Source organism: Miscanthus floridulus, chromosome 5 (genome assembly GCF_019320115.1).
Source record: "Miscanthus floridulus cultivar M001 chromosome 5, ASM1932011v1, whole genome shotgun sequence".
Classification (NCBI taxonomy): domain Eukaryota; kingdom Viridiplantae; phylum Streptophyta; class Magnoliopsida; order Poales; family Poaceae; genus Miscanthus; species Miscanthus floridulus.
The window spans coordinates 112,933,146-112,950,345 of NC_089584.1; the positions used below are offsets into that span (position 1 = coordinate 112,933,146).

The 17,200-nt window shown below is 43.5% G+C and overlaps 1 protein-coding gene across 2 annotated transcripts; it reads left to right on the plus strand.

Moving 5' to 3' along the window:
• Window positions 1-5,626: 5,626 nt before the first annotated feature.
• Window positions 5,627-11,409, plus strand: LOC136453088 (uncharacterized). 2 transcript variants are annotated; one of them, XM_066453665.1, is made up of 13 exons: window positions 5,627-5,808; window positions 6,013-6,107; window positions 6,214-6,296; window positions 6,839-6,914; window positions 7,009-7,076; window positions 7,432-7,519; window positions 8,223-8,338; window positions 8,426-8,509; window positions 10,018-10,164; window positions 10,488-10,596; window positions 10,677-10,796; window positions 10,978-11,083; window positions 11,224-11,409. In XM_066453665.1, the coding sequence occupies exons 2-12, from the start codon at window positions 6,020-6,022 to the stop codon at window positions 11,049-11,051; spliced, it is 1,053 nt and encodes a 350-aa protein (XP_066309762.1). In that variant the 5' UTR covers window positions 5,627-5,808; window positions 6,013-6,019; the 3' UTR covers window positions 11,052-11,083; window positions 11,224-11,409. The 2 variants fall into 2 exon arrangements, with proteins under 2 accessions (XP_066309762.1, XP_066309760.1); XM_066453663.1 differs by having other exon boundaries at window positions 10,978-11,409.
• The last annotated feature ends 5,791 nt before the right edge of the window (window positions 11,410-17,200 follow it).

The following is a 17,200-nucleotide window of genomic DNA, read 5'->3' on the forward strand; positions in this document are numbered from 1 at the left end:
TTGAAAATTATTTTCCTTTCTTTTTTCATATTAGATACGTATTAGATTTTGGATATCATACCTACTGGAGTACTAGTATAGTAACCGAAATGATTTTGGCATGTCGAGACCGAAATGGTTCCATCAATCACACGGGCGGATCCAGTGGGTTGTCCGGGTATGGCAAAGCATACCCTAAGCCCAGCCCAACAAGAGACATACCCATCTGTAAAAAAACAAACCGTGTGAGCAGGACAGCACCCGTCTCCTCTCTGCGACTCCGTGTCGCACAGCGTAGGTGTGTTGTCCCCGCCCCCCCCCCCCCCCCGCCGCCGCCCGGCACAGCGGCACCCGGCCACCCCTGCCGGCTACAACACGGCGTTTGGAGGGAGCTGGAGGCGCCCTGCCCCGCTGTCCCCCATGGCCCCACCCCACTGACCAACTCCCTCTGTGCGCCGGCGGCCGGCGCATCCTCCGACGACTAGCGTTCCTTCCCTCCAGCTGAAGCAAACTAACAAATGTATCAGGTATGGGTATCAGTCTGAAGCAATTTCCCCCAAAATCTCTAACCCTAACTTCCATCTGTTTTAATTTATGTATTTAGTTGTTGTTCAATTTCTCCTTAAATTAGTTGATTAGTTAAACTTATACAATATGTGCTTGTGATTTGTGAACTATGAAGAGAGATGGGGACATTGTATCTATATTCCAGAAACATGCCGCAAAGAAACGTGCTTCTTCAACTCCTGTTCTGGAAGAGGAAGAGATAATAATTGAAGAAATTATTGATCCTTCTGTGGAACTAGCTGAAGACGTGACTGCTGCTGTAGAACCAACTCCTGTGCCTGTTGTGACTGATGTGTCCACCAACACCCCCACAGCCACCTTCAGGTTATGATGTTGATCGCCTTCCACATGATCCAAGTGAAAGGTTGCCCATTGCAAGTTATCATGCTAATGATCAAGATGCAGTTGGGAGAGCATACATTCTTAGAGGGCCATTTCAACCTTATGGTCATGAGTTTCCAAAAAGAAAAATTGGAGATAGAGATCGGAATTTCACATGTATATGGTTTGCCAAATATGATTGGGTAGAATATAGCATCAAGAAGGATTCTGTGTTTTGCTTTGTGTGCTACTTGTTCAAAAACATGAAATACAAGGGCAAAGGGACAGATGCATTTATTGTAGATGGATGGAGAAATTGGAATGTGGGAGATACTTCACTTTTGAAGCATATGAAGTCTAAGGCACACAAGGATGCTCAAGAGAAGTACATTGGCTTTATGAATCCTGATGCAGCAATTGATAATAAAATTGAGAAGTGGAGTGATGAAGAAATAAAGCATTATAAGATCAGATTGACTTATTCACTAAGATGTATAAAGTTTCTTTTGCATTAAGGGTTGGCTTTCTGTGGACATGATGAAAGTGAAGAGTCTAGCAACATAGGTAACTTTATAAAATTATTGAAATTTTTTGCAGCAAATAGTGAAGAAGCGAACAAGTTTGTGCTCAACAATGCTCTAGGTAATTGCTCATTAACTAGCCCAATGATCCAGAAGCAAATTATTTCATGTTTCGCCATAGAGATTAGAAAGAAAATAATTGAAGAGATTGGTGAAGATCGCTTTGCTCTCTTAGCTGATGAGTCTAGTGATGTGTCACATAAAGAACAACTAGCCCTATGCTTACGTTTTGTTGATAAATTGGGAAGACCATGTGAGCACTTTATTGGAGTAGTTCATGTAGATGATACTACCTCTTTATCACTTAAGGAAGCAATTGAAGCTGTACTTGTTAGTCATGGCTTGACTATAACTAGCATCCGCGGTCAAGGCTATGATGGGGCTAGCAATATGAAAGGAGATATTAAAGGGTTGAAAACATTGATCATGCAAGAGTCACCTTCTGCTTATTATGTCCATTGTTTTGCACATCAGCTCCAACTAGTTCTTGTTGCCATTGCATTTGAGTCATTTGATTTTGTGTTCAGTGCACACTTGTTGTTTGTTATTCTTGGATATACAAATGAATTATCTGAGTGTTTACAAAGGAGGGAGCAAGATATTATTCATGCAATCCAACTTATTAATGTGGCAAAAAACAGAATGCAACACTTGAGGTCTAATGGATGTCAGAGTTCCTGATATGGAGGCTAATTATGTGCCTTATGGAAGATCAAGAAGGTTTATCCAAGATTAAACAAATGATGATCACTTTAGAAGAGAGGTATACATTGGGGTTATTGATAAAATCAGTCATGAGCTTGACAATCGGTTTGATGAGGTTAATATGGAGTTGCTTTCTTGTATGTCTGCCCTCAACCCTTTCAATTCATTTGCATCATTTGATGCATAGAAGGTACGTCAACTTGCTGAATTCTATCCTAAGGACATATTTGGCTCCGAATTGCTAAGGCTTGAATTGCAACTTGATACCTATATTGATGTCATGAGACAAGATGATAGATTTAGTGGTTTAGAAAACCTTGTTGACCTCTCAGTTAAGCTAGTGGAAACAAATAGGCACAAAGTTTATGATTTGGTTTATTTGCTTATCAAATTGGTATTGCTTCTACCGGTGGCGACAGCAAGTGTTGAGAGGGCATTTTTTGGAATGGATTTTGTCAAAACCAAGCGGAGAAACAAGACGACTGATAGTCTCTTGGATGATTGCCTTGTCACGTTCATTGAGAGAGACATTTTGGATGAAGTAGATGAAGACGACGTAATTAAGACTTTCATGTCCATTAGAAAGCGTAGGCCCAAAAAGTAGTGTTGTAATCTTATTTGGTCAAGTTTCTATCATGCATATTCTAAACAATTAGTGTGCTATTTGAACTATTTGTATCTTCATTTTAGACTTATTATGCTATTTAATAGTTGTGTATCGAATTATGAGGTAATTTTTATGATACTCTACCGAATTGTATAATGAATTTTACCGGTTTACATATAAAAATTTTGGTTCGACGTACCCTACACAAAAATCCTAGCTCCGCCACTGATCAATCATGTGCTCTCAAATTCTCCACGGGATTGAGGTGCTGTCATGATAATAACGCTAAGGGTAACGACCGAGACCGACAGCGATATTGCCTTGAAATAAATTGACGGCTTGGCGCCAACTTGATCGATTATTCGCGCTAACAAGTGTTGTACAACAACAATCGGTCATCAAATCATATCGTAACAGCTGGCCAGAAAATAGTATGCATGAAACGACAGCTCTGAAGGTGTTGCCAAACTTGCTGCAGTGTCAGGTTAAGGTTTAGCTTGAACTTATCAGTCATGGAACAATATTTTCTCTCACAATAAATTAGCTTCAACTGGCTTATCAGTCGCAGAAACCATCAGCCGAATAACATCGTCTCTGCACATGTCGACGTGCAATGCAAGCCACACCGGTAGTCTGTTACGCAGCGGAGGAGCTCAGACGGAACAAACAGAGAGTAGTCCATGCACATTGATGATTGATCTATATATAAACACCCATAAAACTACTGTTTACTCATGAAGATTAAGTTAGGTAAGACGGCTATGGCCTAGCTTGACCTCAACTAAGCTCCACTCCTGCTGCTATGTAGTCTCTACCATTTACTAGGTTACCGCTTGTGCCATTACAATTCATAAGAATATGATATATTCTATTTTCTACATCACGGGCTACTTGGACGCATATATAGATCGGTGCATTTACGTATGGACAAAAATGCTCCTGTTACTATCCCTCTCTTCAATCGCTCACACATAGGTTCCACTTGCGTCCCCTTCCTCACTCCCAACCCCAATCCTCCACTCCTGATATGCCATGCCGGCCACCGCCATTCCATCGTCTGCCTCGACGTCTGTGTGCTCACCCCGACGATGGTGCAATTGGATCGGCATGGCCGCTTGCCCCGTGTCGATGCAGCTGCCGCTTGCCCGGTGCAACCACCATCGAAGCCCATGCACAATGTGCAGCCACTGCGCTAGATTTCTAGTTATCATATCTCTAGCCCCAGGAGCCTCAAGTGTTCGACGATGACGAGAAGGTGAAGCCGCCCTTTGAAGTTCGCATATGTTCGATCAAGTCCGAGCGTCACGAGTGTTGCGTCGATGAGGATGATAACTCTACTTCTATTCGTGTCGGCAAGCTCTACGCGGTGGCGTGGCTGGCTCAGCACGGCCGCCCATGCGCTCTCTCAGCGTGACTAGCCCGGCAGGGCTGCCCGCTTACCCACGCGCTCTTCCCGTGGCGGCAGGGCTGTGGCCCGATGCGGCCACCTGCCCACTCACTCCCCCAGCTGGCTCGGCATGGTGTCCAACGCGCTCGGCGGGAGAAGGCGAGAAAGAGATTCTACATGGGTCTAACGAGTGGCCTCATATGTCAGCGAGAAGGAGAGACAAATAGAGAAGAGATATTTTTCATCCGTACGAAAATATAGAGTTGTTCGTAGATTTGGGCTAAAGACACGGAGAACATATAAAATGACATATTTTCAAGTTGTATAAAAAAGTTAGTATAACGGAAATTTTGTGGTGCAGACATCAGGTCGTTCAGACACCGCGCTTCCTGGCCTACGCGCTACCAGCCCAACAGGCCTGCTGCCCTCTACCTTCCTTCACGCTTCTAAAAAAGACAACGACATTTCTCAACTTGCACAGTCGCCACGACGTTTCCCACCGATCGCCCGCCGCTCGCCTTCTCTAGTGCAATTGCCGCTCGCCGCGTCTTTCTCCAGCGCGGGGCACCTCGCTGCGGGCATGACACCCGCCCGCCGCGACCGTCTCTGGCACGGGGGCGCCTCGTCGCGTGAGGTCATACCCGCCCGACCGCCGTTGCCACCTCCACTGCGGGTGCCACTCACCGGGGGGGCGCACAGCCGCCTGCCCACTACTATTCTCCTTCTCCACCGCGACCTAGCGCCGGATCTCGCTGTGCAGGCTCCGCCCGCCCCCTTGCTAGGTTTTGCTGAAAGCGTACGTTGCAAGAGTAGTGTTTCAAATATTTCAGAAGTATGTTGCAAGTGTTGTATATCAATGTTGCAAAAGTAGATCGGATGTTTCACTGCTACAATGGCTATACACATATTTTCAAGTATATGTTCCAAATATTTCATCTGCCTAAACGTATGTTGCAACTGTTTATCTAGATGTTGCATATACATGCATGTTGCAAGCATATGTTTCAAGTGTTTTAGGTGTTTCAACGTACGTTGCAAGTGTTTTATCTGAATGTTGCATATATTTGCAGTGGTTTTCAAGTGTTTTCAGACGTTTTTACAAGTGTTTAAGAAGCTTGTTTCAAGTGTGGACAACGTTTGGGGCGACATTCGGGGCGGCACAGGTCCGCTGCTGGGGTGCTCGCTCGCTCGTTGTGCGGGCACCGTAAGAAGGCTAGCGCCCCAGATCGGATGTCTAAGTGCTTGCTAGTCCGTTAGTATAACGAATTTCTATATGTATTTTTCTAGGTGTATGATGGTTGGAGGTTCTCGACGTGGGACATTTTTCTGGGGAGACTGGGCCCTATTCACTTTGCTGAGGAGACTAGCTGAAAAATACTGTTAGACGAGAAATAGTGAGGATCGTCCATTTGTAATCACATTGGGTCTAATTAACCCAGTATTTTTATTTCAGACAAGTCTGCTGAATCTCCCGGCCGTGAGCCCGTTACCTTGGTGTACCTACCTGCTGCAACCCTCCCTGCCTTGCTTTCTTCGGTTCTTCCAACCCCCGGCGTGCGCTCTCTCCTCTCTCTTGGCGACGACTCGGCGCCCGGCGCTGCCGCCCCACGCCAGGTGCCCAGGTCTTCTTGGGGCCCTTCGCCGGCGACGAGCACCACCAGGTACGTCCGCCCCTTGTCTTCCCTTCCAGCTGTGCGAAACCGAGCACCCAAACCCTAACTTACTATTCGTGCTCGGATCTGATCTGATTACAAGCGCATATGCATGTATTATGCCTACTAACTTCAATTCTTTTGCAAAATTATCGGTTGTACATGCGTACACCCATGTCGTTTACTGGATCCGCCCCTGGGCTTCTATGGCAGCTGAAAGATGGCGAGGATACCGTCTCTGAAGAGCCTCAATGCGTTTCCACATGCGGAGGAGCACTTGTTGAAGAAGACTTACTCTGGCGCTGTTGGTATGATCTATGGGGACCCTATTGTTCTGTAATTGTTGCAAATGATTGCTTAAGTATATGGTTTCGAGGCTGGCCTTTAATGTGCACATCATCGATATCTTGGCAGTGACAATTCTTGGGCTACTTATAATGTTTACACTGTTCGTGCATGAGCTGCAGTTTTATCTTACCACCTACAACGTGCATCAGGTATGATTGGTCACAGCTTATATTTTTCATGTTCGACTGCTATATGCAACTTTTCAATGTAATATTCACAGAGACTTTGTTCTCCCCTTCAAATATCTTTTAGTTTTTTTCCCCGAGGCACAGTGAATATGCCTGTAGAAAATAGGGCCTTATCCAAAGTAAATGCTTCCATTTCTATTTCGAGATAATTCTGGTTGGCATGTGGGGGCTGAGTTCAAGCATCATCCAGCAACCTGATCAAAGAATTATTTTGATGGGAATTCATTTATTTGATATGAAACATTACTATAAATCAATTTCGTTGTTCAACTATGTTTTCTGATGTTGTAGTTTCTGTTAATTAGCATTGATGAGATTATGGCAAAGTCATTTTCTTTTCATTGAGCTTATCCTTCCCAACATCTGTATTATGAACCCTTCGCCAGTTGATACTGTCTGCAGTTATCATTGATGAGATTATGGCGAAGTCATTTTCTTTTCATTGAGCTTATCCTTCCCAACACCTGTATCATGAACCCTTCACCAGTTGATACTGTCTGCAGATGTCTGTAGATCTGAAACGAGGAGAAACTCTGCCAATTCATATCAATATGTCATTTCCTTCTTTGCCATGTGAAGGTCAGTTATTAACTCCAGTAATTCACCAATTAGTATTTTGTGACGAGTCTTTCATTATTTTTGATATATCTGTCTCTGTGTCTTGATTGTTTAGTATTGAGTGTGGATGCAATTGACATGTCTGGGAAACATGAAGTTGATTTACATACAAATATTTGGAAGGTAACATCTCTTGAAAAAAATTCATCCCTTCCTGCGTGTGTATTTTTTTAAAAAAAAATAATACAGTAGCTGGACTAATGAAGAAACATTGCATCAGCAGGTAGAAGTTGGCAACCAATAGATTATGATGGCAAGTTGTTTTTTATATGTTAATGTACAAATGCTGAGGATATGTACTTTTACAAGCTTTGATTTGTGTCTTTGGTGCAGTGTAGACAATACTCTTCATATGTATTTCCACGTTAATAGGTTTCCCAATCCCACCAAAAATTGTATTATGTTTTGTAAAAAATGTTCTAGTGCCTTCCTCTAATGTCTAATACTTTTTCTCTTACTTTATATTTGCGTAATACAGCTTCGCTTGGATAAGTATGGCCATATCATCGGTACAGAGTACTTGTCTGACCTAGTTGAAAAGGAGCATGGGGCACATCATGATCATGGTATACACTTCTTCCTGCAAGGACCAAAAAAAGCATAGAATAGTGATAATTACCATATGAATTTTTTTTTATCTGCAGCATGTATGTCCTTTTCTTATTTTACCCAACTAGCAAACATACGTGTGCATAGCAACGGGTACAGCTTGTTACGTAGTCACATGGGCAATTTAAGGCTTGGAGATTTATTCAATGATTATGTCATCTGTTGCAATTCGTCTTGGAATTGGACTTCGTACCGTTGCTGGACATGTGCTGTTGTAACTCGTATCAGCACGAATGGTGAGTCCAGGTCACATATGGGACAGGGAGGGGCGTGAGGGCATTGTGGGAAGTAAAAAAAGACAGTTGGAAGAGTTTCTTCTGTCTTTAATATTAGCTATAGATATAAATAGATGTAGGAAAAGTGCAGCTGCAACTTAAGTATATTTTTCTGCTGTAAATATGTTCAGTTGGCATGTGGTGTTGTTGGTTACCCTGGCGATTCAGGCTTCAACCCAGTGCCTACCTCCATAGAAGCTGGAAGTCCTAGCTGTTTACTCTTCCAAAACAGAAAAAAACTGGCACTGGTAATCTATAACTGACAGAGAAGCGCATGTTCTCAGTCTTGATTGTCATGGGAAAACCTGTATGCAATAACAATGACTAAATTGTTGGACCAAAGATATTTCTATTGGAATCTCATATGATGGTTGGACATGAACAGACCATGGGCAAGAGCATCATGATGAACAAAAGAAGCATGAACAAACCTTCAACGAAGAAGCAGAGAAAATGATCAAGAGTGTCAAACAAGCACTGGGAAATGGTGAAGGGTGTCGAGTATGTTATTCATATACTGGTTCTTATTTAATTTACAGAATGGTGTTACAGGCATTGCTAATAAAACTGTGCCCACAATTTTCACAGGTCTATGGGATGTTGGATGTGCAGAGGGTGGCTGGTAACTTCCATATCTCAGTGCATGGTTTGAACATCTTTGTTGCTGAAAAGGTCAGTAATCCAAAATTCCAGATACTTACAGTTATTCTACCCTTTGTACATTTTGATTATGAAGTATGTGTACTTTCTTTACATAAAGTCCAAGCTGCTAAAAAACTTAATTATAATATTAGTGATTTTGTGCTATAGAAAAACACTAAATTCTCTTAAAGAACACTAAATTTAAATGAGAGTAAAAAGGAGAGAGAAAAATAACAAGTGAACTACCACAACCTGCCATTGGAACAAAAGATATTTGATCCCTTGAACATCGTCTTATTCTGACCATCACATGGTATTGAAATAACCATGATTTCTTCTGAGGCTCTTCCGTTGGCATTGTACTTTTTCCAGTCTTTCCACTGATATGAAAACAACATGAAGTATCTTTGTTCTTTTCTTCTTTGGGCATATGTTACTTCACAGCTATTTTTACGAATTAGAATCATTTTTCCCTGCAAGGTCTGTCAGTTTTATGGATATAAATAGTTTCATCTGCATTAAAAACATCATATTTTTTGTTGATTGTGGTGTTTTTATTTAGAGTAAAGTGCACCAGCGGTCCCTAAACTTGTACCGCTGTGTCATCCCAGTCCTTAAACTCGCAAATCGACCGTTTAGGTCCTCAAACTTGTTCATCTGTGTCATCTCGGTCCCTAAACTTGTTCGCCTGTGTCATCCCGGTCCATAACCTTGCAAATCATCCGTTTAGGTCCTCAAACTTGTTCAGTTGTGTCATCCCGGTCCCTAAACTTGGTTTTGAGTCTCATTTGGGTCAAAACAGGGTGATCTAACAACTTTATATCAAAAATAATTCATAACTTTTTCATATGAACTCGAATGAAGACAAACTTTATATCAAAATTGTAGCCCTCAATGCGATCTATGACTTTGTAGTTGAAAAGTTTTTGAATTAAAACTGTTTAGGGTCCCAAAATATTATTGTATGTTTATAGATTTTGAAATTTGAAATTAAATTTTGGGACACTAAATGATTTCAAACAAAAACTTATCACCCTACAAAGTCGTAGATCGCGTCGAGGGCTACAATTTTGACATAAAGTTTGTCTTCATTTGAGTTCATATGAAAAAGTTATAAATTATTTTTTGATATAAAGTTGTTAGATCACCATGTTTTGACCCAGATGAGACTCAAAACCAAGTTTAGGGACCGGGATGACACAACTGAACAAGTTTGAGGACCTAAACGAGTGATTTGCAAGTTAGGGACCGGGATGACACAGTCGAACAAGTTTAGGGACCGAGATGACATAGATGAACAAGTTTGAGGACCTAAACAGTCGATTTGCGAGTTTAGGGATCGGGATGACACATCGGTACAAGTTTAGGGACCGCTGGTGCACTTTACTCTTTTATTTATGTAAACAGGCAGACTTGCTTTCTTGCCTTACCCCTTAACAGAGGGCTCCTGTGCAATCTTGTACTTCAATTGGCATTAGCGATACATTTTTCAACTGGTTATTCAATATAGTTTACCAATATGTACCTTTTTTATGCAGATTTTTGAAGGGTCAAGCCATGTGAACGTCAGTCATGTTATCCACGAGCTGTCATTTGGCCCAAAGTATCCAGGAATTCATAACCCACTGGATGAGACTTCAAGAATACTTCATGACACAAGTGGAAGCTTCAAATACTATATCAAGGTGAGTTGCCATTCATCTAGCCTTTGTAATCTAGCATTTGCATGAAAAAGCTTCCAAGTCTCAACATTTAGGGAATATAGCAAATAAAGCCTGAAGGGAATTAGGTAGTTTCACAAACGTTCACATCTAGATTAAGATATGAACTCATCAATGGGGGCAAAAGGAAAATTGATATTTCCGATCTCCAACGAGCTAATGTTTGTTGAGTTGATTTGATCAAGTACACCACAACATCTGTAGAGTGGATACTTACTAGTTCATTTTACTATGCAATTTGTAATAGCTTGTGAGAAAGCTCTACTTTTTGTCCAATTGATATACAGGTTGTTCCGACTGAGTACAAATATCTATCAAAGAAAGTATTGCCAACAAATCAGTTTTCTGTCACAGAGTATTTTCTTCCCATTCGCCCAACTGAAAGGGCCTGGCCAGGTAACTACCCCCCTCCCTTCCTTGTCGAGCATGGTATCTTCATCTATTCTCAAAACTAAACTATTTTTTTTTTCATGTAGCGGTTTACTTCCTGTATGATCTCTCACCAATTACAGTCACCATCAAAGAGGAAAGAAGGAACTTCCTTCATTTTATAACTCGTCTATGTGCAGTTCTTGGTGGCACATTTGCCATGACAGGTTAGCTTGCACCCAATAATTTTCTGGTCTATCTTTGTGCATTTTGCATTTTTTTTACTCAGTTTCACTGACAGCATCAGTTGCATTGGATGCAAGGTGGTACTGACAGCAGAACTTAGAAAATAAATCCATTGTTTAATTAACTAATTGTTACAAACTCTTACCGTTATCTGTTATACAGGAATGCTTGACCGATGGATGTACCGGCTTATCGAGTCAGTCACCAACTCAAAGACCAGAAGTGTACTGCGGTAATTGCGCAATTCATGATAGACGAAGAACAGCTGGTACCGTGGCTAATGAAGCCAATAGATCTTTGCCCCAAGCTAACTTGTGAAGCCATGTTGATTTGCATGTTTTATTTTCTCCGTGCATGGCTAACTTATAATACGTCGTTGCTTTTTTTTTTTATCATCAATCATGTTAGATTGACACCAAGTCCACGGACTACAGTTTGTCATCAACTGACATCTATCGACTATCGTGGAACTAAACCATTGAAGACAAGTGATTTGGGAAGGAAAAAAAACTTGTGATGAGGAATATGTATGCAAGAAAAACATGGCTCCAGAATAGTTTTTACTGTGAAAATCAATACAAATATTTAGCTTCAGTGTGCTCTGTGAAAGCGACCGCATGCTTCATTTGCGGGACGAATTTCATCGCGTGCGTTGCGAGCTGCATACGAGAGGTTGGTGGGTGAGGTTTGTCCCAACAAATTGGGTGATAAAAATTATGTAAAAGTTTAGCTTTCCCAGAATGACAGAACAGCACATCTGGAGGATACAGTATCTGAATGTAATCTTTTCAAAGCCGGATAGCTGCACTTGCGCACATGTGAAAGTGCTTAGTATTATCGTCGCCGATAACATATCAGTAGTTAGTTTAGAGGTATTCAAGCTAAGGGAACTTTTTAACAAGAGTGCGGAGATTTCTCCAAAGAGAGAGAAGGTCCTAATCTTCTGGCTGGTACCGGATCGATTCTTTTCCCAGACGCGCGCTTCACTCCGTGCCCTTTGCTCGTCCCTACTTATCATGCGCTCACTCGGCGGTCCACGCCCGTGGGGATAGCTGGCGCCCTTCCCACACGCAACACCAAATTTACTTTTCAAACATCCAGATATAACAATTGCAACATACGTTTGAACTCTGAAGACACATGAAATATTTAAAACATGCGTCTGAAACACTTGAAAAAAAACACACTTGAAAATCATTGCTAACAAACGCAACATGTAGATAAAACACTTACAACGTATGTGTGAAACATATGCAGCTTCGAGATAAACACACATGCAACATACGTCTGAAAAAACAGATGAAACGTTGGGGGCAGACGCTTGCAACATACGTGTAGAACCATTGTAACATATGCAATATCCCGATCTATTTTGCAACATCCATATCTACTTTTGCTATATTTGTGTGAAACACTTGCAACATACCCCTAAAATAACTGAAACATTTGAATTGTACACTTGCAACATGCATCGTATCTCGGTGCGCCCTCTTCCACCGTCTGCATCAGGGCGCCGGTGCGCCGTAGCCGTAGCAAAAGACAAGGCCGGAGGGCTTCCATGCCAGGCCCAACGCTTCTCCTTGCGCTGGCGGCGTCTGTCGGCATCGTCAAGCGAGGCGGGCAGCGAAGCAGGAGCAGGGGGTGTAGAACAGGAGCAGCAGGGCAGGCGTGCGAAGCCAGAGCAGTGTCGAGAACAGCGTCAAGAGCGCGCGGGGTGGGAAACGCCGCGGCGGATGCGGCCGATGTGAATGGGGAAACGGTTCCAACGGGGAGTGAAGAACATATCAAACAATCGGAGGAGGCTTCGAAGATAGTTGGGCCGTTCATATCGTCGTGGCCCATGGCAACGGGGGCGCCCGGACGTGCGGACCCGGCATTTCCGAGATTCCATTGTTTATTTGCGGCAAAATATTGATTACAACGGTGCCCAGCCCAAAATAAGGTTTGCTATCTAATAAATAAATCCTTATATTAGACTCCCACGGCCCTCTCTTGCTAGATCAGCCAATTGAGGCTTCAAGTCCATGGGCCGGCCCAATGGCCGACTTATCTTGTTCTTGTGATCATAGCAGAAGCTTAGCTCGCCTGTTCTAGTCTGTACTACAGCAGCAGTCAACCACGGACTCGTTGATGGTCCACTGAGTTTCAGTGAAGCTGAAACGTAAACCCGATCTTGATCAACCCTAGTCCCATCGCGCCAAAACTGTTGAACGGTTGGCTATTCTATCGTGGAAGAGTTTGGGTTCCAGCTTGAGATGCGCCGTTACTGATGATATTCCATATTTCGTTGGTCCTCGTCCGCTCAGTCAATCTTCCAGTTCTCGGTTCTCCTGCGAAGAAGGGAATACGGTTAGATTAGGCCCCATACCATTCTTCCTTCCATTCAGAATCTGGAATCCATCGCATGCATGCATGTGTCGAGTCTTGAGGCTTCAGAGTTCAGAGTGACCAAACAATTATGCAGAACAGCAGAAACGCAAAGGGAACGCGATGACTTCAGTAGCTAGTATCCCTTGTTCTAAAGCAGCTTGATTAAGTAGTCATCGTTCACACGGCTGATTCGCAGGCTGCGTACGTGTAAATCGTTTGCTATTTGGGACGCATCAACGCCAAGCAGCGACCCTAATCGACGATGCTTTGCAAGCAGCAGTATCGTGTGAAAGGAGGGGACTGGTGTACGCTTGTCCCTTACGGCCGCCGTACCAAACAGGCAAACACAGGTCCAGAGACTATGATATATTAAACAGTGAGAGGATTAATCAGGGGATTGAGCCGATTTCGTTTCAAACTTGGCATCGATGGATGCATGGATCGGGTTATTCTGGCCGCCAGTCAGCAAGTCGAGCCTGTTGACCCCAAGGACTAGGATTTGGACCTTGGAGCGCGGTTTCGAATTCGTGTTTATCTTCACCTTACCTTTTATAGAGTATCACGCTATTAGGAAAACACACGCGTCGCAATTCGCAAACATTGAACGTGGCGCAAGGACCGGACCCGTCAGAGTTGCATACAATACAGATGATTCTGAACCTGGGCAGTCTACCCTGTGTCGTCGGTCATCAGAAAGCCATGGCCGTGAAACTCACCACCTGCCAGTTCCTGAAAGGATGCAAAATGGATTACTGCTGCTGCCATTGGTCTACTATATACTACAGTACGGCTACATGTCAAAGAACGCCGCCACGAACGAGAGAAATCAGAGGTACTACGTGATATACCACTGCGTAGACCAAAGAAGCCACGGACAGTGACCCTCTAGGGATACTGCTGGACTACCAGGAGAAGAATACCAGTGGCTGGCGCCCTGCCGCTGCTACCGCTCCAGTTTGCTTCGCTGAAAAATAAGCCGAAACACTGTTCTAACTAATTTGTTGTGAGAAAAAAATACTGACTGAAAAACAGACTAAAATGTATAGATTATAAGACATGCGAATAGGAATCTCTGGTCCCGCTGCATGCCGATCGATGCCAGCACCACCATACCAGCACGGACGTGAGCAGAGAGCGACCCGTGGAACGCGGCGGGAAACTTGGGCTGTGTTTAGTTAGCGAATTTTGGGAATTTGGTTATTGTAGCACTCTCGTTTTTATTTGGCAATTATTGTTTAATTATAGACTAATTAGGCTCAAAATGTTCGTCTCGCAATTTTCCACCAAACTGTGTAATTAGTTTTTTTTCATCTACATTTAATGCTCCATATACGTATCGTAAGATTCGATGTGATAGCTACTGTAGCAATTTTTGGGAATTTGATTGGGAACTAAACCAGGCCTTGATGGTCACACTCCCGAAAATTAACGCTCGTCCTTGCTCCGATCGCCTGCCACCAGCGACGAATCCAACGAGACGCGCGCGCGCTCGCGGCGGCGATCAGAAAAGGACCCGGAAACCGCTGCCCACCAGGCGAAGGAGGCGAGCCATTGCGTTGCTTCCGTCTGATCCGCTGCGTGCGACGTCCGGGCGCAAGGAATTGCATGACTGTACAGTAAATTGTTGCTACTGTGTGCTTCATTCAGTATAGGTCATGCAGACATTCTAATGTCTGGCAGTGTCTGCTGCAGTGCGCATAGAGACAAACGTAATAAGGGCACATACGTAATTTCTCGGTTCCACTGGTTCTGTGAAGGTCTTGTTTAGTTGTATGAAATTTGGGAATTTGGCAATTAGTATTCAATCATGGTCTAATTAGGCTCAAAATATTCGTCTCGCGATTTTCAACTAAACTGTGTAATTAGTTTTTTTTCGTCTACATTTAATGCTCCATGTACGTATTGCAAAATTCGATGTGATAGCTACTGTAGCACTTTTTTTTGAAAATTTTTTGAAACTACACAAGACCGAAGTTAGGATTGCATTCTTATCCGCACGGAGGGACCAGGCAGCAGCGCAGCAGTCTAGTCTCAAGAACAGTGGACGTTCTTTTGGAAACTAGCGTACTGCAGTGCTCTCTCCATCAACAAAAATATACATTTTCATTTTTTTATGAATCAAATAATGAAATAATGTCGTGCAAGTAAAGAGGAGGTAAGTAGGTAACCGATCGCACGGCCTCCATGGATGCATGTGTTCTCCAGCATTGGACGCGCCCAACCCAGGCCATGTTTAGATTGATGAATAGTAACACTTTCGTCTTATTTGGTAAATAGATCAACTAAGCTCAAAAGATTCATCTCGTGATTTTCAACTAAACTGTGTAATTAGTTATTTTTTTTACCTACATTTAATGCTCCATACAAACGGCTAAAAATTGATGTGATGAAGAGAGAGTGAAAAAACTTAAGAATTTGGAGGTGATCTAAACAAGGCCCCAGATGCGTCACGGTGCTCAGTGCGTGCGCTCCTTCCTCGCCACGCCAAGCCTCGAGATCCGTGCGGGACCTGGAAGTCACGGATGATTGCCCAATCATGCCGCCCCCGCCAGGCAGCCCCATCAATGCTCGCGCGCGTGGTCCTCCTCGAGCTTTACTCCCGACCGACCGGTGGGGGCCGCGGCGGGGCGGGGCGCGGCGCTAGGCCGATCACGACCATCGGTCGTCGTCCGAACGGGCTGGATGCGGTCAAAACGCTTCGTCCCGATCGCCCCTTCCCTTTTTGACTCCAACTACGCCCTTGGAACACAAGAAACTCGTCGTCTGATTTTTTTCCCCGTCTTTGACCGGCCTGTCAACATCCGCGTGGGCCCCGCTGCCACCTCGACACATCTATGACCTGACCATGGAGGAGGAGTAGGAGTACTAGTAGCGTGGCAGTACAGCTGTAGTATATAGTACGGCCCTTCCAATAGGATATTCCCTTCAATACCCAAGCGCTCTCTCTCTCTTTGACTGATTTTTTTTATTTATTTAAGAGGAGGGCCTTCCGCATGTGCTGCGCATTTGCATCCCGGTCCTCGGATAATACTTTTCCTTCGTTTCGCCGATGATGCACATGCACTACACTTGGACTTTGTTCTCAGAACCGCTTTGTGGAAAATTCTACTCTGAAAACCAGTAGTACGTTTTTCCTTGCAGAATTTTCTGCTGAAACCGGACCCGTTCAGCTTATCCCATATTCGTTCGGTTTCTTTTTTTAGTCAGAATAGTATTTTTTTTACAATAATTCAGCCAGAACAATGTTTTTTAGCTAGTTTCAGCTAAAATTCAGCTAGCCGAACGGGCCCTTCTGTCCCTCGTAGCTCTGTCAAAGCCGAAATTTAAATTTGCACTAGATTTGACAGCTGAGTCAGTCTGACCTACAAATTCCATTCAGGTTTTGTCAATATTTTTTTTTTAAAAAAAAGGTCACCAGGGATGAACTATCCCACCTGAATTTCATTACCACATATTTCTGCAAAAGTCGATGATGGTAGTTACGGCGTTGGGTCAAAACCCGGAGTTACAAAGCAAGAATGTGAGAAAGAGAACAACAACCACACCACATACAAACGAAAACAACCAGCACCAACGGCCAAGAGGGGAAGCAACTAAACTATAACTTCCATGACAGAGACATGTCGATGATCGCCGAACAATGCACCACTCATAGGCCGAAGTCCAAAGAACTCTATTCCACGGGCGACTGCAAGGCATTGAGTCAAGATGACAGTCGACAACTGTGATGTGCGTCTTCTATGGAGTTCACTCGGGATCCAACTGCCTTCCACCTACGGCCCTGGAGAGGAGGAAGCTTCAAGGGTTGGAGGACCGATGATTGGAGAACGAGGAGATCCAAGAGAGGGGACCATGGTCCCGTTAACCTAGCATATGGTGAGAAGATACAATCAAGGAACCGAAGGAAATCAGAGCAAGGACTCTGGTAGCAGATACCATCGAACAACCAGCTCTTGTCAATATTTGGTACTCCATCTTGTTTAATTTAGCTTAAATCGTACGCATGGTTAGATCA

Excerpts from the sequence above, each read along its gene's own strand:
- LOC136453088 (XM_066453663.1), top strand. The coding sequence starts at position 6,020 with ATGGCGAGGATACCGTCTCTGAAGAGCCTCAATGCGTTTCCACATGCG. Across the intron at positions 7,077-7,431 it reads TACATACAAATATTTGGAAG|CTTCGCTTGGATAAGTATGG; the intron begins GTAACATCTCTT and ends TGCGTAATACAG. Across the intron at positions 7,520-8,222 it reads TGGGGCACATCATGATCATG|ACCATGGGCAAGAGCATCAT; the intron begins GTATACACTTCT and ends GGACATGAACAG.